Source organism: Cinclus cinclus, chromosome 14, assembly GCF_963662255.1.
Source record: "Cinclus cinclus chromosome 14, bCinCin1.1, whole genome shotgun sequence".
NCBI classification, from domain to species: domain Eukaryota; kingdom Metazoa; phylum Chordata; class Aves; order Passeriformes; family Cinclidae; genus Cinclus; species Cinclus cinclus.
Window position 1 is genome coordinate 7,142,721 of NC_085059.1, and position 25,343 is coordinate 7,168,063.

General features: G+C 41.7%; 1 protein-coding gene across 1 annotated transcript in view; it reads left to right on the forward strand.

Annotated features, from left to right (window-relative positions):
* The window catches only part of SLIT3 (slit guidance ligand 3), a 468,658-nt gene that overhangs the window by 410,946 nt on the left and 32,369 nt on the right, over positions 1-25,343 (forward strand). The window contains exons 27-28 of the mRNA XM_062502022.1: positions 7,431-7,528; positions 13,605-13,744. Coding sequence (XP_062358006.1) covers positions 7,431-7,528; positions 13,605-13,744 — 238 coding nt within the window. The remainder of the gene's footprint in view (positions 1-7,430; positions 7,529-13,604; positions 13,745-25,343) is intronic.

A 25,343-nucleotide genomic window follows, 5' to 3' on the forward strand; every position in this document is an offset into this window, starting at 1 on the left:
AGAGAATTAAATTACATACTCATAGGAGAAGAACCAGAGTTTTTAAAAAATAATATGATGAATCCTTGCACTTTGACTTTGACAGGCATATTCTTGATTACTAGCTGGAGAGGTAATGGAAGGTGTATTATACCCTGGAGGGTCATAAATCTTTCTGATTGAAATAAAATGAGGCTTAAGAGAGCAGAGTTTGCGTAATTTGCTATAAATTGACAATTGTGATTTATTAACAAGGACAAGGAAGTCACTAAGAAGTGCTGCTGCCATGGCCAGTTATTGTTTAATCAGATGCCAGATGAAGCTAGACTGGCATAGGAGGTAACTATGAAGATGAAAACGGTGGGTTTTAAATTTTGACCATATTTTTACTTCTGATGGAACACTGAGAAAGTTTGCAGAGGGAGCTAAATCAGCTGAGTGGTGGGAGGGACAGCCCAAGAACAATATCAGGGTCTCTTCTATTCCTAACCTGCCTTCTGTACCATTTAGCAAATAGTATTTCTCATGTTTATGAGCAGCAGGCAACTCTGTTGTAGTATGGACATGTCAGTGTAAGTACAGCTGTATAAACAGAGATGCTAAACTGAAGAAGTAATTCAGATTGTCCTAGGTAAATTCAGATTTATATTAAAAAACTTTTATTCCAAATGAGAGGTGGATGAAATAAATTGAGTTTTCATTAAATCAACTGGCTTCTAAACAGCAGTCCTCAGAAGGCACGTTTTTATTACCCCATTTGGATGGGTGACTGAAATGAAAGAATTAGTTCATACCCAGTGAGTGGGGATTTGTCCCCGAGGTGTGGGTGTCTGTAGCAAGGTCTGTGTTCAGGAGGAGTCACAAGATTTTTGTGAACAGCAGATGATCAAAATCTCTCAACTTCCACCTGGCAATATGAAAGCAGTCTGATCCAAAATTGCTGTGATATTATCTGTGCCTTGCCAAATAATTTGTATATATGCCTGAGCAGATGGATCTAATGTATGCCCTGCCAGCTCTTCTAGTTGTTTGACCTTGCCAATGAGCATCAAATACATCTTTTCCAGATTGAGGCTTAGCCATTATGTCCATGGGCAGATTGAGCATCAACAAGGAACACAGTTTCACCTAGATCTGCTGAAGAGCTTCATGGTACTGTGTGTGGATAGCAGAGTGTCATCTCTGCATGTATCTGAATATCTGTGCAATCAGGAAATCAGTTTCAAATGGCCTCACTGGTAAAATAACACTCCTTCTCAATGCTGTACTGTTTAGCCCTTCCTTTAAAAGAATTTAACTTAATTTTATATTTTGAAGATAGTTCCATTCTTCACAGAGTTTTCAACATCTCTAATTGTTTGATAGCGTTCCCTTCCCAAAGCTGTGTTTGCAGGGATCCATCAAGTCCCTCATGCTGCAGTTGGCACCAGATGCCCTTATAGCTTCCATAACTGCTGTAAGACTTCTTTTTATGATCCCATTATAGCAAATACTGGGTTTCCCTGCCTTGAAAGGCTCTGAAATACACAACCATGACTAGAACTTGAGAGTTTTTCCTACCAAACTTGTAACTTAGTGTGGTGCTGTGAGGCTGAATTTATGGTATTGTGTTTCCTTGGTCCATTATGCAAAGCTCCTCTTGTTTCTTCTTTTTATTTATGGCTGCTAAAGGTGTTTATTACAGGGAAGGCTGCTGAATTCCTCATTCTTTTTTTCCCAGCTTAATTTTCTAGTGGAATTGAAGTTTATGTGATAAAAACTTTGTTCATGAAACATCTCATTCCCTTCCTGCCCTGGAAAATTTCAATTTACCCTCCAATTTTGACTAATTCTGGCAGAGGGAGAAGGGTATCAAGTGGTGAAAGAAGTTACTGGTAAAAAATGCTATTAGGTAAGAATTAGCATCAGTTTATACCTTATTGGATAGCTGCATGGCACAGCTTCTGGAAAGCCTTTGATCAAAGTTCTCACTTTACTAAGCATTAAAGAAGTAAAACTCAAAGGAAAAAGCTGCATTCCAAAGTTCAAACAGAATTCTCTTTCTGTGCTGAGTGTCTGTGTCTTCTGGTTCTGGATTTTTTCCCCTCTCCTTTCCTCTTGTCCCATCCCATCTCATTTTTTTATATGAAGCATCAGGAAATTACTGTTACACACCACATTTTAACCCTTCCCTCTGCTGCTGGACCTTGCAGGTCTGCATTTAAGGGCAGGCCCACTGGCACATCCAGCAGCACTCAAGTGTGTGTATCAACCTAGATCAGAATAATTCAGAAAACTGATAAAGTCCTTGCCAGGCTCTGTGGAGCAGAGCACAGCTCAACGAAGTGGCTGCAAGTATCCATTTATTCTTCATTTCCCAGGATTAGGAGGTTGAAAGCTGGGAGATGTTAAAGCTGGGAGATACTTGTAGGTTGGAATAATATTCCTGGATATGCTCATGGAACACAGTGTTCTTCTGTTATCTTTCTGTGAATTTTTCTTCCAGCCTATCATTGAGTGGAAGATTTACTAAGCTTTTTCCCTTAATGTAATGGTTTCTTATTAACTTCTGACCAGGAAACCCATAAGACAAGGGTTTTAATGTTTGTGAGACTGAGACTTGGATGTGGATGCATTACTCCCACAATTAGTATAGTAAAGGACAGAGTGTGCAATACAGTGTCTTTGTAATGTAATTTTGTCTGTTTTCCCTAAAAGCTTTAGCTCTATTTAGACCTTGATAATTAAGTTGTTTATGAAAATTTCCTGGTTCTTAATTTAAAGTCTCTATCAACTATATTTGTCTTCATTTAGTATTTTTACTAAACACATGAATGCTGCCATCTGTTCTCCCCATATACCGTCTAACTAAAATTTATTATGAACACACTGTATGTTGTTAACAAGTCGAATAAACTTTGGTATTTCTGTTGTAGAACTCATTTTTCCAGCATGCTATGGAACACTGTAGTCATTGAACAGGGCTGTAATTAGCTGGAAAGAGGTCTCCCTATTCACAAACCAGTGAGGTTGGATAGATTCCTGCCTGTCTGCAGGTGTCTCCCTTGCTGCCTGGGTCGTGTTTCTCCTGCTGTCAGCAGTGATGGTTTTAGACACCAGGAGCTTTCCACCTTCTGCCCGTGCTGAGCTCTGTGCTGCCACCCCTTTTCTGTGCCCACTGCTGTTAGAAACGGGAGAAGGATCACGTTGGGATGGACAGAGTTCAAACCTCTGCCGTGTGAGTGTGAATGAAACTGGCAGTCTATGCAGACAATACCAATTATTGAAAATTAATTGAATAAAAATTATTGCAGTGGTTGAAACAGTGTAAAGGAAAATGAGTGCTTTTTTACTGGATTATCCCTTGTTCTTCCTGCTGAGGGTTCTTATTAGTTTTTGCTACTTGTTATTGGGTGTTTTATTGATCATGATATAATATCCCCAGTATTGGATCCTTGTAAAAGCTGGAATTTGGCACAGCAGTGCTGAGGAACAGCTTGTAGATACAGTAATGCCCAGTATGGGTAATTTCAAACAAAAACCTGACTCTTTCTGTGTATGGTGAATAATTCTGTTCTCATTCACTGAAACATGGAGCTGGAGCAGCCCAGATAAAGTCTGGACCAGCTGAAGTACCTCAGCTTCAAAAGGACAGCTGGACTCTGAACATATACATCTAATAAGTTGCAGAAATTTCCTGTTTCAATGCCTAAACCTTTCCGCTCCTATGGAAAATGAGGGAAAATATATTAAAGTGTTTTGGATCTGATGCCTTCCTATCAGACTAGACAAAAATTTATTGTATCCTAAAAGAGCTCTAGAAGTAAAATATTGCACACAGAGGGACCTTCATCCTCTTTCTGTGAATTGCTAAGACAGTCCTATCTTCTTGCCTGTCCTTCAAACAGGTCTGCACCTCTTTTTCTGCTTCAGAGCTCATTAAAAGGCTCTTTAGTCTTGAAGCAAATAGACAATATTCTCCTTTGTAACAATAGTTATTTCCAGGCAATGTAACTCAAGGAGTATTTCCCAACTCACAGATAAATTAATTTTAGTGATTCTTGACAGCAATTCCATTTTTCCAGTAAGAAGTCTTACTGTAAATTGAGACCGGAGAATTGTGTTATTCATTTGAAAGATGTTTCTAGAATGTCTTTAGGCTCTTCTGGGTAGTGACAGTCTCATACAGAAATAAAATGACCTTGCTTTGCTGTAGATTTATTAGTAGCACTATGTTTTGCAGCTTCTCTCCTCTCAGAGTTCTTTGTTTTTCAAAATCTTGTTAGAGAAGTTGTACTTGTTTTGTGGGTCGCAGTGTACTACTGATGAAGTCAGCTCCGAGAAGATAATCCTCAGAGAAGGATTAAGTGTTGTTTGTCCATTTATTACAATGAGTAAACTGAGTCAAAGAGACTCTAATTTTCTTAAAGCCACATAGAAACTTGGTGTTGCAATTCTCTGATTCAGCAGCACATTCTAGTGGTTTTCCATGCTGCCTGAAGCCCAAGAAACCAATAATTCAGCCATGTTCAGTACAGAAATGAGTGCAGAATTTGTCATGCGAAACTTCACATGCATGTGCAAGAGACTGAAAGGGCCTTGCTCTAATTTTAACATTTATCTTTATTAAATTTTTACAAGAACATTCAAATTAATCTGAGTAATTATACTGGAATTGATGGGACTGTTTTACACGGTGTTCACCTGTGACAAAAACCTTCAGAAAAACAGAAGCTTTGCTGCTTGCTCTGCTCAGCTGCCAAGGGTTTAGTATTTTGGTGATACAGTGGTGAAGAGTTTGTATGAAATGGGAGTAACTGATGTTATGAAGTATCTACATAATAACCAATTCTTCAGGGACACAGGAAAAGCATAAAAACCAACCCCTTCCAGGCTCACTACAATCGGGGGGTGAACAGCCAGGATTCAGGGCACAGATGGGCAGTGTTGGAGCGGGGTGGGAGCAGATCAGTGTCACTGCTTCATGCTTCGCATCCGCAAAGTGCTGGGGGCCACATGGTGCCAAAATAAAACCTGCATGAGCTTCCCTCGGCGCCGTCCCAATTCTTGCCTGAGACATTTGGGGACTCGGGATTTCAAATGGAGAAGGACAGGCTGCTTGGCACACAGAGCAGGGATGGAGCAGAAAGCTCTGTGCCAGGCTTTGGGTGAGGGCCGTGCGTGCTGCCGGCACTGCTGCGCTGGGGATGAGCTCACAGCAAGGCACGGGGTGCCCAGGGCTTGCTGTTGTCCTTTGGAAGTGTTTCTCTTCTGATACAACCATGGAGAAGTCTGTCCCTCCCTCCTTGTACTTGCAGAAATTTTAAAATGCAAAGCTGTGTCTCCTCACGCTGGGGAATGCTGGAGACAGAGCCTCAAGAAATACAGCTTTGTGAACAAAGCTCCTCTGTGGTGTTGGGTGATTATAATATAAAAAGTATAATATATATATATATATATATATATACATATATATATACATTTTGCTGGAGGCCAGCAGTATGAGGCTCAATAAGGTCAAGTGCTGGGGGCTGCCCTTGGGTCACAACAACCCCCTGCAGCTGCAGGCTGAGGGCACAGGGGCTGGGCTGGAAGGGACCAGGAGGTGCTGGTCTCCAGAGATTGAACAGGACCCCATGTGCCCAGCTGGGCAAGAAGGCCAGTGGCACGAAGGCCAGTTGTACAAGAAACGGGGTGGCCAGCAGGACCAGGGCAGTGACTGTCCCCCTGTGCTCGGCACTGGTGGAGCCACACCTCGAGTGCTGGGTCCAGTTCTGGCCACCATCACTGCAGGACACCGAGGGGCTGGAGCGTGTCCAGAGAAGGGAACGGAGCTGGGGAAGGGTCTGGACAGTCACAAGGAGTGCCTGAGGGAGCTGGGGGGGCCAGCCTGGAGAAAAGGAGGCTCAGGGGAGACCTTCTCACTTTCTACAGCTCCCTGACAGGAGGGTGCAGCCAGGTGGGGATCAGGCTCTGCTCCCAGGCAGCTGGCAATAGGACAGGAGGAAATGGCCTCAAGTTGTGCCAGAGGAGGTTCAGGTTGGATTATCAGGAAAAACTGCTTCACTGAAGTGGATTTTAGGCATTGAAATGAGCTGCCTAGGAAAGTGAAGGAGTGATGATCTCTGGAAGTGCTGGAGAAACTACCGGGTGTGGCACTCAGTGCTCTGGTCTGGTTGTCAGGGTGGTGATCAAAGGTTGGACTCAATCCTGTAGGTCTTTTCCAGCCTAGTGACTCTGTGATAATCAGTGTGCCTCACTTCTTTCCTCTGTTCTTCACATGATGGCTGCCTGTCCTGCCTGCTGCAATGTACTGGAGATTTCAGAGGTATTCGGAACTGTATGACATGTGAGGAAAAGCCAAGCACCAGGAGTGGACAGACCAGATCAAGTTAACCCTGTACTAGAGTTCACACTCATAGGCTGATTTGGGTTTCTTATGCCTTGGTTTAGCTTAATTGAGGCTGCTCCAATCTCAAGATAAGCGCTCCAGAGACAAATCAAGACCAAAAGAAAACCTATATTTTTCTCCTCTTGACTGCAGTAATCTAGCAGCTGTCTCCCCAGTCTGAGTACACAACATGCACAGCCAGATCCTGCCACAAGCCTTGAACTCTGTCCTATATCATAGCCTAACTCAGTGTCTCTCTCTGCCCATCGCCTGTTCCCAAAAAGGGACAGAGTGACCTCTTGAACTCCTTGGCTTTTGGGAGGCTTTACTTCACTCTACTGTGTCAGTAACTGAAAAGCAAAATCAAGTTCTTCAATGTATTTGCCACTTTTACAAATAGCTTGTTCTAATCAGCAGAACATATTCAGCAGAGAAATATGTTTATGCCTTGAAGGGCCAGTAAAAAGTCAGTAGCAATGGAGGTTGCTCAAGCTGGTGAGGTTCACTCAGAACTAGGGCAATCTTAAGGAATGGAACTGAGTCAATGATGAAATCTTGGTGTATTCTGTGCAGAATTCAAACTCAGCTCCCACCACACAGAGGGCCTCTCCTCCATGGGTTCTGATTCTGGTAAGGAGCAGCGTGTGCTGTCTCAGGGTTTAACTGAGTGCCTGGTGAATGCAGTTGGTGAGTGCTGACTCCATGTGGGTTTGTGTGTGGCCTTCTGCCTACCTTTGGTCATGAGTCGTTCTTTTCATTGTAACTAACATGAAAGTGTGTTAGAGCACTGCTGAAACTGCTGTTTCCTTAAAACACTCCAGTGGAAGAGTTCATTAGTCTTGAACCTGGAGTGATACTGAGATACCCACCAGTCCAATTGGATAAAGCAGTTGCCCTGCCAAATTCTCACTGAAGTCATGAATAAATCTGACCATCAGTAAAGAACATTAGGTGATGTCATGGGTCTGAAGACCATAGACCTCTTATATGTGGTGCCATAAGTAGAGTGAAGGAGCAAGAGACACTGATTCAGATGATGTGAGTCTTGCTAACATTGTTTCTTTTAAATTTTCCCAAATAGGGTCGAGACTGCAGCACTCCCATTAATTCCTGCATTCAAAATCCATGTGAGAATGGAGGGACCTGCCACCTCACAGAGGCAAATAAAGACGGATTCAGGTAGTAGCACAAAGTTCATTTAAAAGGATATGATAAAATTTAATGTGTTTCTGCTTAGCATTAATGAACTGTAATGGCTACTTTATAGAAACTGCTGCATGTGGCATTTTTATTTGCCATACAAAACTATTGCTTTGGTTTCAGTGGTGTGACATATTGTTTTCTGTGAAACAGGCCTCCTTATTTCCTCATAATGGAATATACATTTAAGAGCTTTTGAGTGGTCTCTATGATCTGCATTTTGTTATCTGTATCCTAATTTTCCTTGGGGCATTTCAGTCTCACATCTAAGCTGTTTTTGTATTTGTAAAGTGAGCATCTGTTGCTTGACAGCCAGATCCAAAATGTTTTCATGCTGAAGAATTTTGCAGACAAACAGGCTTTAAAGAAACAATTAAAAAGCACGGGGAGATTGCCACATCTTAAGCATTGCGCCTGCAAGAGAATAACCTCTGCAGCTGGATATTGTGGATTTCAATTTGCCCATATAACAAAGATGTAGCGTAGGTGGGGATACTCTGAGAGAAGTCCAGAAATTTTAATGAGATAGCTGGGAGATCTTCACTGCTGCAGGCACTACTTCACAGCTAAGAAAATGCAAGTTTGAGGCTTTGGTCACTTGTTGTCATTCAAGTTGATGGAAAGTTTCTTTTTAAAAAAGAGCTGCTAGAATTTTCATGGATTTGCTCCTCCATGTTTGTGCTGTTCCTTGCAAAAGAAGAAGCAGTAAACAGAAGAGATGCTGCAACGCTTCTCTCTGTGCCTGCCCACCCTCAAGAATTTCCTGCTTCCAGAAGCAGATGCAGCACATCACAGAACACTGGTGATATGACAGTGGGAAAACACAGGTTGATGGGGATCAGGAGATATTATCAGGTTCCTTAATGAACAGCAGCTGGAGATTTTCCAGTGTGGAGACCAGGAGCAGACATGGCCACATCTCCATGAGGGGCAGTTCAGGGCTCAGCTGGAGCACCTGCGACATCGCCTGAGCAGAGCAGAGGAGTTTCCTGAGTCAAGATGTGTCTGCAGGGTCATGGTGGTGGGAGAGGAGGGGCAGGCTCAACCAAGTGGTCATGCTGCTTGACAGACTGTGTAGATTCTGGTGAAAACACTTCTCTGATCTGATCTACCTCCTCTTGATTCAGATTTTTGCAGGCCCAGCAATTTTTGGAGTAAAGTTCAGGTTCAGTTTCTACTTGAAAGAATTAATGATCTGGTGGTCTTCAGTTCACTTTCCTTTCTGGTCATTCATGTACATAGATTTTTCCAGCTTTTGCCAATGTAAAACTGCACCATATTAGAGTATCTGCAGTTTGTCACTCAGTACCCATGTTTCAAAAATATAGCTGATACTAAAAATGCAGTAGTAAAACATTTTATAATATCCACAATACTAGAATGAGCGCCTTCAACATACATTTTGGATTGGGTTTTTCTTTAACATTTTTCTTTTGTTCTGTGGTAGTAGATAAATAGTTTTGAATGACCCAAATTGGGAGCTACTTATGAATTTCTCTCATGAATTGAATGAATTTCACAATTTCAGAGGCTTTGCTTCAGTTCCAAATGAACATTGTTTTTGAGATCCTTTATAAAACTGCAGGGGTGTTTTTGTTGCTGAACAGCATTTGAGGCTTTTTAGGGAAGGATTCTGCTTTTATAGTTATTTATATAGTTTCAGTTGGTCTAATAAAAGACACATAAAACCATATCTCATCAAAATCCTGCTGCATAAAATTGAATGTTCAGCATATGCATTGCTCCATTTTCTCCTTGTTTTTATTTCAGTCAGTCCATAATCTTTGTGGCTCTGCAGGACTGTGGAGCTTTATCGTGGCTTAGGGAAATGTGGTGTGGAGATGGAACAGTCAGTGACAAGGAAGATACAGAAACATTTTGAGATTGCGTTTGATTGGTTGGGTCGGGGTTTTTTGGTGGGAAATCTCTCCAGTGGATGGCAGCAGTCAGAGTTATGTGCATATAAATTGTGTGCACCAGGATGGGAAAAGGCTGCCCTACATTATGTGCTGTGAGGAAGCGGATGTCAGAAACATTTTCATGAGAGGCCTCCTTGGATTTTTTTTGTTGTGTGGCCTGTAAAAGAAATTATATCTTATGTATATTCTCTTCCCTAGGGAAATATATTCATACACAAGTCCTGCTGCCAAACTTGTCAAATCTTTACTCTTGTAAAAAGGAAACTTAAGCCAAGGTTCTCTCCCTATGAAATGCCAAGCTGTTTAACTCTCAAGTTTCTGTGGCCTTAGACAAGAAAATTACCATTTGAAATAGTGCTAAGGTGGTGATGTTCCCCCCAAAGACAGGAAACTCTTAGTTATGACTGAGATTGCAGCCCAACGCCCCTGCTGTGCCCGGTGCCCACAAGGGCTGTCAGCAGCAGGAGCCTGAGGCACTCAGGTTTGCTGGAATAGCAGGTCCAGGTGCGACAGCCAAGGGCAAAGGTTCAGCTGGAGTTACTCTGTCCTCTTTTACCCTTGCACTTTTTCAATCCTGAGTAATTCTCATATTCTCCTCCTTCAAGTAGGAGTGACCTCTGTGATGAAGAACAGATAAGTGACACAGCGTGGCTCAGATAGGAGTGGAAACGTGAAGTTCTTCCTCCCTTTGAGTTGCTCGTTCTACTCAGACCCGTGTCTGCCTTGACAAAAAGTTGCCCAAAATGTCACTTATTAAGGCTGATAAAAGAGATGGCCAGTGAGACATGTCCTGGTGGTTGAGCACACCTGGAAGAGAGGCTTTGGCAGGAGCAGAGCTGTCAGCTCTGCTGCACTTACCCACAGGCAACAGCTGATCTCTGATAACCTGTGGTGCTGGGAGACAAAGGCTCTGGGTTATTTTTACTTTTCTCCATATAAACCCCCCTCCATTTCCCAGATGGCTTTTTTTAGCATTTTCCACAAACTGTAAGTGCCCTCATAAATGTAAAATTCTGGAACTGATTAACTGCTGAGTGTTAATTCTGCCTAGTTCAAGAAAAAACATTGCACTTCCAGACTTACAGGCTACTCCATTGGGATCTAGACATAAAAGGCATCTTTTCCATTAAATTGTATTATTCCTGAAAGAATTTACTATATCTGTTTTAAAGCTAATATTTTTTGAAACTTGATACACTGTATGGATATGTATTTTAATAAACAGATACTAAATTGTTTCATTAGAGTTTATTAATAAAAAATCTAATACAGTAAACTTTAAAAATTGCCATCTTAAGAAAAAAACTTAAAAAATGCTTTGGGTCCAAAAGTTCACCCCAAAATGTTGCCATTTGTGTTTCCTTAAACCTTCACGAGGATAATGGAATGTTATTTAATTCTTTATAGGAAAACACAACACCAATCCCTAAACAGGAGGAATAGGGAATTTGGACTTTTATTAAAACACAGCAACTTAGGAAACAGTTGTTTCCTGCATGGCTCCTTTGTTTCCAATATCCACATGAAATGCTGTCTCAACACTGCTTCACTACTGAGTCACTGCAAAGTTTTCATCATTGTCTCTGGAATTCATTTTCTCCCTCGGTCAGCTGGAACCCAAGTTTGATGACCTTCCAGTCACTCAGCAGACTTCATTTCTCCTCTAAGCTTTTTCTAGGAGAATGCATACAAACAGTCCCAAACTGCAGTTCTTTCAACATGTGGTTCAATCCAGGTCCCAAGTTGTATGTTTTATCTTTTAATTTCAGGCCTCTTATCTGGTACATTTGAATGCAAATCAAAATAAAGAATCTTACGTAAGCAATAATGTAAAGACTCCCTATACTACATAGGGACCAGTAGCCAAATGTCATCAATTATCCTGACATTTCCCTGAATATGGAATGTGTCCTAATACTGAGCAATTTATGTTAACAATCCCGAATGAATTGTTACTAATGGTAGCTCCACTGTGAGCCATTACTGTGATAGTGTTTAGTAATGTCATTTTTAATTGCATACATCCAAGCTGTCCCAGTCCTTTTGTGGAAGGAAAATGGTGTTATGTTCACATTTAAAAAATCAACAGCACAAAGCCACTCTTGTTGCTTTTCTTTAAATGGAGAGAAAAATTTCTGTTCCCAAACTGAGACCTTGTCTTCCAAGTTGCAGCCTGGAGCATATTTTTCTGACCATGTTATGAACCCCTGAAAATGGGGTTTTGTAATCAAGAAGAAAAACATGATGAATGCATCACTGTATTTAATTAGATGTCTTTAACCCCCTCCCTGACACTTACATTGCCACAAAAGATGGTGTGCCAGCTCTTCTTTCCTCTCTGCCTCCTGTGATCCTCTGGCTCTGGGTCAGCAAGAGGACATGCTTTATTAGCAATAATGAGCTTGAGACAGGAAAAGAAAATATTCCTTATTGATTTATTTTGTCCTAAATTGGATTTATTGGAGCAGTTTGGTTTTGGTTATATTCATGGTTAAGGTTTTCTAACTCTCATGACCTGTGGATGGTCCCTGCAGAATGGAGATGGCTCAGAATGTGTGTGACCAGTGTCCCTCTTCTATACCCATCTGGGAGATCTCACTGTTATGGTGGCTCAAGACACAGTCCCTTCCCATTTTTTGTCCTCTTTATTACTCCTTTCTGAGATTGCACATCATGAGGAATCTAACCTAACCCTCATGATCTCCCCTGTGACTACGGAGAGTGGATGAAGAGCTTTGTGCCATCCTTCCCATGGGAGTCTCTGCTCTCTGATCAGGCTGTGACACACAGGAAGAAGGGAAGGAAAAGTCCTGCAGCTCTCTTCACAGATTCTGAAGAGCTCCTTTTTCTCCAGGGATTTCCCCATCTCCAGCCCATGACACCTGCATAAAGCAGAATAACCACCTTGGGTCCACTTTGTCAGAACTGAAAACAGCACCCTGCAGCTATGTCTGCCTTGGAAATTCTCTTGGTTTCCAAAAGCAGGGGATGGCAATTAGTGTGACTGCTGTATTGCTTTCTGGTTTACATCCTCATCAATCAGTAGTGCTTTTTAGTTGTCCAGTTCCTTTTCTTCCACCAGAGCCTGCATAAGAAAGGAAATGAACAGCAGAATGAATGTGTAGTTTGGACTGGGTCCTCAAACAGCTCTTGCTGTGACTACTGAACAGCAATGCTGGCACTTCAAAACTGACATTTCAAATATCAGTGCTGGCTTCTCAGAAGCCCCTGATATTACTGGAGCAGTTACCTTCTGTTTTTAAGACTCTCTTTTAGGAAACTCTGGCCTCCACCTCTTCATCACTTACAGATAGTTTAAAATAGAAAGGTTCTGTTTGTAACCATAGCTTCTAGATCTAGAGAGGAAATGGAGATGGAAAAAAAATCAAGCCATTCTTCAGCCATTTAGTTTGCTACCCTCCCTCTAGGGACCGTACATCACACTCCTGTGAGACAAAATATGTAGTGCAATTATTCTTCACGTCTTCACAGAACCATTACTAGCTCTGCTGTGGTCTGTGTTTTAGTTGAATTATCTGGGCATCATCAGCTCTTCTCCAAATAGATGTTGGGGGAGCAGCAGATGTAGTGAAATCTTACAGCACTTGTAAAAGCAATCATTCTCAAACATTTCTTGTTTGGACAAGTGACAAAGTAGTAATGAGAAGAAAATGCTCGTGTCTGTAAACTCAACTCAAGCTGCTGTTCTTTGAAGAGACAGAGGTATCTAAGAGCTGCCAAGTTGCCCAGTGATTGTGTAGTCCTCAGCAGGCAGCTGTCCACATTCTCACAAAAACATTAACAGGGAAGCCAGGGATTTGAATATTGTGATGAATGTTTACTCTCCTGCCCTGGAGTTGCTTACTTCAGCTGAGGGTCAGAGTTATCAATAAAGCAAAGGGAGCATGGCAGAGGTTGGCTCCTGAGGATGATTTTTGTCTCATGTAAATAATTACATGACCCCAGGAACCATCAGAGTACATCCTTCACCAAACACTTGGGGTTAAATTGTTCTGTGTCTCACAGAAGCAGTGAATGTGGCACCAACTGATTTTTATGTTTTAATTTCAGTTTTATACCTCAAACCTCCTGTTCCTTTAGATTCATGCTAACTTTTTTTTTGTCTTTCTCCAAAGCTGCTCTTGTCTTCTTGGGTATGAGGGGGAGAGATGTGAAATAAACCCAGATGACTGTGAAGACAATGACTGTGAGAATAACTCTACGTGTGTGGATGGGATCAACAACTATGTGTGTCTCTGCCCTCCTAATTACACAGGTAAGAAAGGACCACAACCAGATTAGAGGCATCCATGAGAAGTGCCTGAAGGAGAGGGTCCAAATTCATATTTATTGAGTGCATAAGCATATAATTAACTGAAAATCAAGTCTCCTTTTAAACAATCTGAATCTCTTACTGGAAAAACGTTAATTCTGCTAATATTGCAATATGTGTGCTCACAAACATGGCCACTTTTCTGAGTCAAAGTACTGATTCCCCATTGTAAAATACATTAAAAAACGGTATTTCAGGGGTCAGAGAAGTCTCTACTTCAGCATGCACGTTCTCAGTAATGAGCTGAGCCTCATATACTCCTGTCCTGAATCTTGGAAAACTTTTTGCTTAGGGGGCATGGCTTTCACCTGAGATCTCAGAGGTCTGCATGTGTTAAATACAGTGAGCCTGACAACGTGCTGCTGAATTCCTGATCTCCATTTCACAAGTGGATGAGCAAAGGTTGTGTCAGAGGCTGTAGGCTCAGGTGCTGTCTTCGGTCTGACCCAGGTCGGGGAGCAGGGTCAGCTGCTGGGTCTGTGGTCACAGGGGTTGGTGATGGAGTTAGAAATGGCATGAATGCCTCCAGTGCTGTCCCGCATTGCAGATAAATTCCTTTCTAAACCTTCTGCTAGTGCAGAGACTCTCCTAGGTGGAATCTAAAACTGGTTTTCCTCAAGCCATTCTGGAGCGTTCCGTGGACTCATTCACACAGCTTAGCCCAGCCCTCCTGGCTCAGCATGGAGGGTAAGGAAACACCTGCAGGAGTTCCTGCTCCAGCCTTTGAAATGGTGCTATTGCCTCCTGAGCATGGAGAAGCAATGAAGGGCTTCTTGTACACTGGAATATATTACATGTCAGGGGATTTAATGAGGATCCAGCTAGAGTGGCTGAGTAAGGCAGGAGGAAAGCTTCTAGAATTTCCAAACTCTTAAAATACTTTTGTGGCTGATACAAAGGAAGCCTATGTAAATCTTCAGCTAAGAAAAGCCTTGTGACTCAAATGTACATTTATTGGGTCTCTAAAATGATATTTCTGCCAAAACCTAAAAAAAAATTGGGTTCAGCAGAGTAAAGAGTTTTGCTTGTAGGATGTTGTGCTTACTTGTGCACTATTTATGTCAACTACTCTTGGGTGGTTTCTAACAGAACTCAATGCAAGGAGGCAGAGTCTTTGCATTTACAACAGGAAATGAATTTGACCAGCCAAGGAAAAAGACATATCCAGTAAGGAACTGAATCCAGTATATATCCAGTATCCAATATATGCAAATGCACTTTCCTTTCCACAAGATTATTGCAAGGTTTGTTTTTTTCCAGACAATAAAGGTAGGAAAGAAGTAGATTGGAATTTCTTCTCAAATGACCATCTGGATAATGGCCAGGGAACTCATGTGATGCTTTAGAGTCAGTTTCAAAATATTTTTACTCAACTTCCAGTGGGTTTTGTTTTGTTGATTTTTGGCTTTGGGATTTTTTTTTACCTAAATGTTGTGCCTATGCTGATTAGCAGGAGTTTGTCAAATACCAGACCCCACTGTTGCCATGTGGGTGACATACAACCACACAATAAGCATGTGCTATCATAGTGCAAGCAATAAGCTTGATTACAATTGGAAAAAAAATGAATTTTTGAAAAAAAGACGGAAATACTTCCAGAAAAGTGTAATATGAATCACAGGTGAAAAAGGTTGCAAAAATAGGGGTGTTGCTTAAATTAGAATCTGAGGGGCTACAATAGTTCGAGTTGCTCAAAACAGGAAGAGTTTAGTGAACTGTGATAGCAGAATTGCCTTAACCTGCTTTACCTCCATTTTGGAGGGGGATATTTCATCAAACCTGATCAGTCACCTGGAAGGACTGACTGCAGTGCAGCTGCCTGGGCTGAAATGTCACTCAGAGCAGGACAGGGAGCAGCATAAAATGGCTGCAAGAATTGAAGCTATCAGCCAAATAAAAGTACACACAGGCCAAACAAACCTGAGAAATGGTGTTGAGGGTCCTTACAAGTTGAATCCAAATAAAAAATGGGGCATTGTGTGAAGTTGCTCAATTGACTGAAAAAAAAGTGGAGGAAATGCCATGGAAGCACAGAGGCAAGTCATGAAAGCACACCTTGAAATGGTTTGTGTATCTGAGCTGGAAAGAGAGGGATCTACTGACCAAAGAGTTTAACTGAAGTCTCCTGTGACATCCAGGGCATCTCTATCTATATTCTCTTTAGATTTACCTTTTTTTGTACTGAAAGAATATCTGACACTACTATGGCAGTTTCTCTTAAAAAAAAAAAATGCAGGTGCAGATGAGTCCAGTATTACATAGTGTATGAAGGCCAAGAGTTTAGAGAGAAAACAGTTCACTCCAGGGGTCAGGAATGCTTATTCCTGTGCTCAGAGCTGTGTATGGATGTACCTGCCTCTCTCTGGTGCTGACTGTGCTAAATGTTGTGTTATCAAACTGTGTGTGCCCCACCCTTGCCAGGTGTATGGACTTGATCTTCGTGTGGATGAGCAAAGCATGGCAGGGGTGTACAGTCCAGGGAGGCAATTTTCCTGTGAAGTAGTCTGGGGGACAATGAGCTCTCAATGCCTGAAGGGGCCCCAACATCCATAGCCAGGCTGTGTCTAGCAGGACAGAATATGTAGGTGATATCTTTTCATGTTGTACCCAAATATTTTCCTTAGTTCTGTTGTTAACAAGTAGCAGACAGACAGAGTAAGCTTTTTTTTTTTTTTTTTTTTTGGTCTTCTTTTTTTTTTCATCACCAACACTTGTATAGAAAATAGAAGTTTCTTTGAAAGGTTGACTGGCTGGGTTTTGTGACTGAACAAATCCAGACCATCCATTTTTATCAGTATAATTATATAAGAGTTGTTAGTTCTATGTACAAATGGGATTTCTCAGCTGTAGCTAACCCCCATGTGCAGTCAGGAGTGGTCTGTCTTGCACTGGTAGCCTACGATGTTTGCAGTAACCTGAGCTTCGAGGTGCCCAGCTCAGTTATTGCAGATTCCTGCTTTCCTCCCCTGCCAAGCAGGGACCCTGAATCCCTCATCACCCCTGTGCTCTTAGATGCCACAATGCTGGTAACACTGCAGTGATATTTCAGTAAACTCTTCATTTAGAGAACAAATGTATGCTGTAATACAAAAAACAGTCTGAATGCAGGGAGGAAGATCCAAGAGAGTTTGTGTGTGTTGTTCTGTAAGAAATAGTTAGGGTCCCCCTTGGCTTAGTTGAGTAATGGTTAAACCATGACAGTAAATCTTATGTTCCTAAATGAAATACTAATTAAAAATGAATGTGTTGAAAATTTTGACTATTGACAGAGTCACAGTATCCAGGCTTTGGTTTTTTCCATACCTTAGTGTTTTCCTGCTCTATCTGCTGTCTGCCTGGCTTTACTTGTTATGGCCTTTTTAGGGAACAATATCCCAAATTATGATGCATGAATTTTGCTTTCATTGGTTGGAAAAATTAAGGCCAACAGTCTTTCTTCAATTAATAAGATTTTGCAGTGTTTTCTTTTGAAATTCTTTGACAGTCTTTCCCCCGACTCAGAGTAGATGAAAAATGGTCAATTTATTAAGTGACTGCTGAGGAAGGAATTTCCCACACTCCAGCCTCATTTCACTTTCATTTAAAAAAAGAAAAAAACCCACACCAAAAAAAGCAGCCCACACTCACACAATAACCTCCTGCCTACTTCTTTTCCATCTATTAACTTTAGAACAATGTAGAATTACAAATGGATTCCATGAAGTAGTAAATGCAAGTTAAAGAAGGCAAAACTGAGAGGAGTGGAGGCAGACATCTGAATGCCATCAAAAAGCTTCAAACTCACACCCACCATCACCAGGTTTCCTCACCATTCTTAAAATCAATATTTTCAGTATTTGTTGCCTGTATTTGAATAACCAAACCAACACTCATGCCACGTAGCAGAGTCCTGATGTCTTTAATCGTCTTATTTTTCCTCTGCCCAAGTGGTTATTTTAATCCTGCAGCTAAATTATAAACATGTCATTCCTCCAGGACAATCATGTACCCAAATCCAGCTCTGAGGAGTCTGGGGCTGGTTTATGACCTGCTTGGACTTTTAGTGGTTTACAGCTCCTCCCTACAGTTGCGTAGGCTCTCCTTCCCTTCAAAAAGAAACATTCATAGGAACATCAAAAGAGAAGGATTTGTAGTAGATCAGCCACCCTGGTTCTTGTCCTTCTTCTATTTTCCTAATCTCTACCTTTTTGGCTGTAGCATGGCCTGTCTCCAGCTATTGATACAAACATTGTGTTTTCCCTTCAGCTCTGTGATGTAGGAATGTAGGGCAAAATTCAGAGAGCTTTTCCCTTCCATCCTTTTCCTGTTCACTACTGTTACAGAACTCCTTCAGACCATCACAGCTTTGCTCATAGTCCTAGACTCAAACACAAAATCTCATCCCTTCAAAGACCTGACCACAGCCTCAATGCCCTCTGTGCCTCCACGTGAAGAGGAGTCCAATCATATATAGAGGAACAAAGGGGCTGCACCAAACATGCCCTGGGTGCTTTGCCTGCTTTATTTGGTTTTGTTGTTCGCTGTGAATTTTTCCTCCTTCTGTCTGATTTTAGTAGAAGCAGAAATATATAGCACTTGCACACAAAAAAAAAAAAAAAAAAAAAAAAAATCCAGGAAATATATTCCTGTTTGCCAAAGATCCTAAAAAGCCTCAACCTCTTTGTTCTAAAACTTTTTAAAAAATAAATTAGTGGTTTCCACTGCTGAAAATAGGTCTTTACTAAAATACACAGTAACCCATGGCAGAGAGAGGGCAGGAGCAAGTGTTTTAAAATAGTTTGCTTCCCTGGGAAAATGCTGCAAGTAGTTTGTATCACTGAAAAAAAAAAAATCTCTTTGAAAATAAAAGATAATAAAATAAAGCCAGGAACCGTTTCTGGTTTGATGTGTTTGGAAGAGGAGGCTAAGATCTGTTTTACCTTAGGGGACCTTGTGGTGTCCTGTGGTTGATGGTATCTGAGAGTTTTGCAGCTCTGCTACTTTTAGAGCCCAATTCCCTGTTAGTGATTATGGGCCCTTTTCCTGGAGTGTTCCACTGTGGTAACTCTGTCTGGCCAAAGCCAAGCACCCGCTGCAGCCAAGCAGCTCCAGGGAAAGCAGCTTAGTGGTGGCTTGTGGCTGTCACTCCGTGCTGGAGCCCTCCTGTCACTCACTGGGGTGACACCGATGTGGCACCGCTGTGGCTCTGTCCCTGAGCCAGCCAGTGACCCCTGCACAGGCTGAGATGGATCATGGCACTGAAGCTGCTTTTTCCCCTCGAGTTTTTGCTGCAGGAACAAGGAGGTTTGGGGTGGTTCAGCCTTGTGGTTCCACAGGGATCTGGACTGCCTAATAAATGCTGAAGGCTGAAACAAGTACTTAACTATCAACTCCTTTTAAATTTTGGAACTTCAGCCATCATTTCAAGACAGAGAAAACTGTGGTCAGAGTTTAGTGTGTTTTCTTCCTTTTTGTTTGAAGGAGTTCTGCCTTACATGGAAGTTTCTCAGTTTTAGTTACTTGGCAAATGTGTGCTTAATTTCTGCATGAAACACAAAAAGGCACCCACATTTCCCAGTTGTGTAACTAGGAATGAGAAGTGCTGGAAGACCTGGAAGGTTTGGGCTTTGTTCAAGAGCCTAAGCCCATTTCCAGCCCTGTTTTATGAAGAGAGAAGCACATGTCTTTGCTATCAGATTGGACTCTTATCTGATCATACTGGGAGGAAATAGCAGAGCAACTGGCAGTGCTGTCAGTGTGGGTGTCCTGCTATGCTGGAGTGCTCAGCTCCAGGATCTCCCCCGGTCAAACTCCCGTCTGTAAAATGTAAAGTGTCATGTTTGTGGAATAAGATACACCAGAGAAATCCTCCTTGTTCATCAGGACACAGCATGTCTGTAAGAAAGTCAGCTACTGCTGTCCTTTAGGATGAGCAGAGTGAATTCATCCTCAAGTGGGATGTGGGAGTCATTAAATCCAGTCTGTCAAGAAACACAGTGGGAAAGGAGGAACTCAGTCAGCTCCTGAAGAGCTGTGTGCCATGGAAGGGACCCACACTGGAGCAGTTCTTGGAGAGATGCAGCCTGAGGGAAGGAGCCACACTGGAGGAGTCCATGAAGGACTGAATCCCATGGGAGTTCTGGAGCACAGAACAGAGTCAGGAGGAAGGAGTGCTGCAGACAAAGCTTTTTTTTTTTTTTTTAACAAGCTCCAGTCCCCATTCCCCACCCCCTGCTCAGCCAAGCAGGAATCCACAGCGTGTCCAGTGTCCCCTGTGCCAGCCCAGGAAGGACATCTCAGATAATGTGTGGCATCTCAGGAGTCACTTGCTGCACTAGATTGTGTGGGTAACTGAACTGATACTCAGGTGATTCCAAACAATTGGAAGACATCCGTATGGATAAATGCAGCTCAAAAATGTAGGGTGTCAAGCAAAATGAAGATCTTTTCCAGACACGGTGGTTCTGAGGAACAGTGCTTTAGGCAGGTCAATACCTTGTAGGGGCACTGGAAATTGTCTGGTTCCGTTAATGTTTCACAGTGTATTGTGTGGCATTTGGGATGTTGAATATGGCTTTTCATACTTCAGCAGTGCATAGAACCCATTTGTTCTTCAAGATTCTGAAGCAGTGAAAGGATCATCATTTCCCTGCCCAGATCTGGTTTTACCAATTCTCCTTTTGTTGAACCTTAACGTTAGGGAGAATTATTCCTTGAATCTGAAAAACAAGCCACTGTGGGAATCCCAGTGTGGAATCAAAGTTAGGGGTTCCCACTTAACAGGTCAAAACCTAGTAAGTGGAAACCTGGGATTTTTTAACAATGAAGACAGAATAAAAAGCATGAAGTAACTCTTTGCCTGCTAAGTATTGTGAGCAATGTTTGTCAAGCAAGAGCAAACTTCAGTGATCATGCAGAATTTACTCTGCTACAGTGCATTTCAGGTGATTTCTTTGATGTTTTTGTATCTAACATGATAGCATTTACTGCTGAAGGATTTCACAGAGTTTCTCATTTATTCATTGCAAGTTGAAATAGTTTGGAAGTAAAAAATGCTTTTTTATTATTTTCTTAGATGAGCTTCAAATAATTTTTCATCAAACAACATCAACAACATTCCTGACTGAATTACTTCCTTGGAGGAACACCCTGTCTGTTCCACCCAACCATTTTTAGTTCAGTGTTCTGAAACCCAATTGGCACCAACTTCTTTTTAATGACTGAACAGAGAGAAGAGGGAAGCAAAACACAGAAAACATTTCTTCCAATACAATTTATTAGATATAAAATGAGTAATCTCCTATGAGAAAAACAGCACAGTGTTTTTTATTAGCAGGAAAGAGACAAGTTCCATTCAGATTTACCTGGCAGAGTTCAGAATGTTGCAACACATTATTTAACCACTCACCCTGTGCAGCCTGGAAAAGTTTCCACGCTGTGGATACAGGCCAGGCTTTTCTCCATCCTTTCTTCACCATAAGCACGTTCTTTTTCTCAAGTAATATTGTGAAATTCTTGACAGCATATTTACTGCCAGTCTTCAGGCCCTACTAAAGCTTGTCTTGCATTAAGGACAGGGATATTTTCTATATTGTTTTGTTAGTATATTACAACGAAGTATCATCCAAATGATACATAGAGCAAAAGAAAAATCTTGGAACTCACTGGTTGCAAATTGGTGATCTACATTGTTTTTTCAGAACTGCAGTTTCACTTAAAGATAATAAGTAAAATACTTTTACTGCATCCAGCTTCTCTTTTACTGATTGGGGAAGAATAGTGTAGCTTGGATCCTGGTTTTAAAAGTCTAATGAGGCATGAAATAAATAGCTCTCATGACAGCACAGAACAGAAAAAAAGATAGATGATTATTAAACTGTGTGTAAAAGTCATCTTTATTACCCTATTGTTGTTTTGGCTCGTTCTGGGATGTGGGGAAGGCTACAGAAAAGCCTACGCGTGTTTCTTGGCAGCTCTTCATAAGCAGTGAGCCCTGTGGAAAGCCCCATGAAATTCATGATTCTGTTGAAAAATAAGGCCAGGAAAATGTTGCAAGAGGAAAAAAAAAAAAATCTGTGTTTTTTTAAGGCAATGCCAGTGAAAGGGACTAGGGAGGTAGTTTTGAAGGAACAGAATACCTTGGCTATTGTTCGGGGATTTTTTTCTCTCTCTCTTTTATTTCCTTTTTCCTTTTTTTTTTTTTTCTGCATGAGTCAGCAGCAAAGGGAGATCCGCCTGTTAAAGTTCCACTTGTCATTATAACTTGGTTCTAATCTGAAAACTGCAATATTTTGTGGTATATCAGACTGCTCTCTTCATCTGTCCAGCATTTGCTTCCATGTTACCTGTTCTCTTTAGCTTTGATTAAAGAGAATAAGTGTGCCTTGATGGAACAAAAAGCATTATTTGGGATTAAAAGAGTCATTTAACTGATTAGATGTGTACCTGTGGTTTTCCTGTCTGTTTTATAGAAGCACTTCAGAAGCCTGTGTGTACCCAAATTGGAGCTGTGATTTGAGAACATGTAGGACAGAGGAAAATGGGGAGGTTGGATAGTTTTTTACACTTGGGAAAGCATTACACTGAAGTTTTCTCTTGTTTAGCATAATCAAATACCTTCCACAAAGCGAATCAGTGCTGCTAGGAGTTGGCCTAAGATGAATGTCCAGTTTGTTTTTAGGTTCACATAACTATCCAGTGAGAAATTTGGACTAGATCTTTAACTGCTGCCCAGACAAGTAGCCCTGTGTCACTCCAAGAAAAAAAAAAATCACATTTTTCCTCTGATACTGACATTAAAGCGACCAATGAATATTGGGCTCTCAGTTCTGAGGGCAGAATTTTGGCCCAGATGTTTTCTGAGTGAATAAAATACGAGAAAGTCATTGTGTAGCTGGTGCCTTGGGTTTTGCTTTTCAAAAAGTGTTTTATTTCCTTGGCATGGTTTCTGCAGCATCTACTGAACGTTGGTGGAGCCTGAAATAATGACCAAGAAGTATCTTCCTGAGATGAGGCTGCTCTAGTTGCAAGGCATTCCCAAGTGAGCTCCCTAATGAGTGATATATGTGAAAAATAACAGGAAGGATCCTTAAATGTTCCAAGTCTTACACGAAAAAATATCATTTTTTTGGATGCTGTGTTTGGTACCTAGCCTAGAATTCTCCTACATTGTGATAGTGGTGTCTTCAGAATGACACAGTGAGTCATAATATTTGACATTTGGGGAGATTTTTACTGGATCTCTAAGCACTTGTCAAGACTGTTCAGAAGAATACTTTAAGAAGAATTATGATTTCCTTTGAGAGTTTTGATACTGTTCATATTTTTTAAAGCTTGTTTCCTTTGCTTCAAAACAAAACAAAAGAAAAAATAGAAACTTCAAAAGTATGTATTGACCATTTTTAGTGAAAGGATAGTTGAAGGCATCTGTCCATACTCTCTTCAGTTATTAGATGGTCTTCCAAAATTATTCCCAGCTTTAGCTCATTTGAGCTCTTTTAATGTCACCAGCCGGTTAATTTTTCTGATGTTTATTTTCACATAAGATAGCACATGAGGGACATGGGGAATATCAAGATGACAAACTGGCAGTTCTCCAAGCATTGTAGCAAGGTCTGACCTGCTCATGTTCAGGTCTGCCCCAAGACTGAGGGGGTGCCTTTGTTAGTTCTTGGGAGTGTTGGTGGCCTGTGGATTTGGGGATGGCAGTAAATAGACCTAGCCCGGTTCTGCCACCTCAGAATGTGTCAACAGCTGTTCCCAGTGTTCACAGCTGTAAGGACTGAACATCTCTCATTGCTTTTGAGGAGCAACAAAGTACAGTGGCCAACCTCAAGCCCAGTGAATGATCTGTTCCCTGGTTCCCATGGATGGGCAGTGTTTGGCACATCCCCCTTCCTGAGCTGGATTTGTTCACTGTATTTGCACGGGGTTTGTCCAGGGCTGTGAAAAGACTAGGTAGCATCTAATAGTGGTGACTTCCTGGGATTCCTTGGCTCCAGGTGGAATTGCCTGTCTTGTAACTGATGCTGTGAACAATAAACTACAGATTGCCATGCCAGACTCCCCTGGTAGTGCCAAACCCAGCCCACCACAAAGTCAGGAGGGTGTGTATGGCCCATGAGGATGGGGGTTGTGCTGTACTGCACAATGCACTGTATTCCTGCTCTCATTTACACTTGACAGCCCTCAAAAGCAGAGCTAGGGCACATTCCATGTTTGAAACACATAAAAACAATTGAGTAATTTTGGCAAATACATATTATACTTCCATTCTAATAGTAAGAGTCATATCGAGAGCTGTGTATCTTGTACTGGAGGGAGGCTGGACACGTGGGAGGAATAACCTGACAGAGCATTAGCACCTGGAGAAGTTAACAAACCACACCTATCAGCACCAGAGTCATCCTCAAAATTGTGCACTCAGCCAGCCTGCCAGATCACAGAACTGATAAAAAATGGATGGGTCTGGTTTGCATTTTCTGTCTGAGTTTTGATCTTTGTGGTTTGCTTGGCTTGTGTTTTCAAGAGTGTGTCTGTAACCACTAGAGTGTGGAGAAATGTAAGGATTTTTGAAAATGGCATTTCTCCCAAGACAGGTGGAGCTGCAGCTCAGTGAAAATCTTCCAGAACAATGCCAGCCCACCAGTGCCTCCCACATTACCCTTTCCCCCCCCCCACCATTCCCATGGCCTGTTGCTAATGTGATGGTGTGTACCATGTATAGGCACAGAAAATATGTATAACCTTGAAACCCTGCAGATGTGCTCCTCTGGTACAGCTGCACAGGGGGCTTTGGGACTGGAGCTTTTGGGGGGTTCCATGTTGAGATTACCCGACCTTTGCTTTTCCTGAAAGGCTTTGGGAGGTGTGGGGTAGGTTTCTGTTGGATTCTGGGGAAGGCAAAGATCTCTGTGGTCTTTGGCTGGATCTCAAATCCTGGGGTACTGAAGTGTGACCTAATAATTTAGGACTCAGAGAAGGATTGTGTTTAAATAAACTGTCACAGTTTGAACATTCTACAACTATTAATTATTAAAACTTATACAAATCCAGGGAGGTTCATGGCATGTTACAAATTGTACCTAGAAACAGCTGAGCTGGGCTTACATGAGGTGGATTTTTTTCTGAAAAGACATCATCTCCTGTGAGCACAATAGAGCTACCACTTCTCTTATAAATAGTGAATGTTTTAAAATTGCATGCAGTCCTAAAGCTGGTTCCTATTACGGAGCGTCGTAGAGGTTTTTGGGGGAGGGTTTGTGGGTTGTTGTTCTTTCCCAGAACGATCTGCTTCTTTGGGAGAGTATTAACCATGGCTGAAATATGTGTGTGAAAATGTTACGGTCTAATGAGCAACTTCACTTCTGTGTCACTTTCTTGCTTTGAAATAAGAGGTTCTGGGTCAGGAACTGCCCATTTGATCCCTCCTCTGTCTCCAAGTGGACTTTATATGTCAGTGCTTTTTATACCAGCCTTTCAAATCCATGTGATAGGAACAGTGTGGTCATTGTAGGTCAAAGGAGTTGATTTAATGAAGTCTCATGTGCCCTCAACAAGCAAT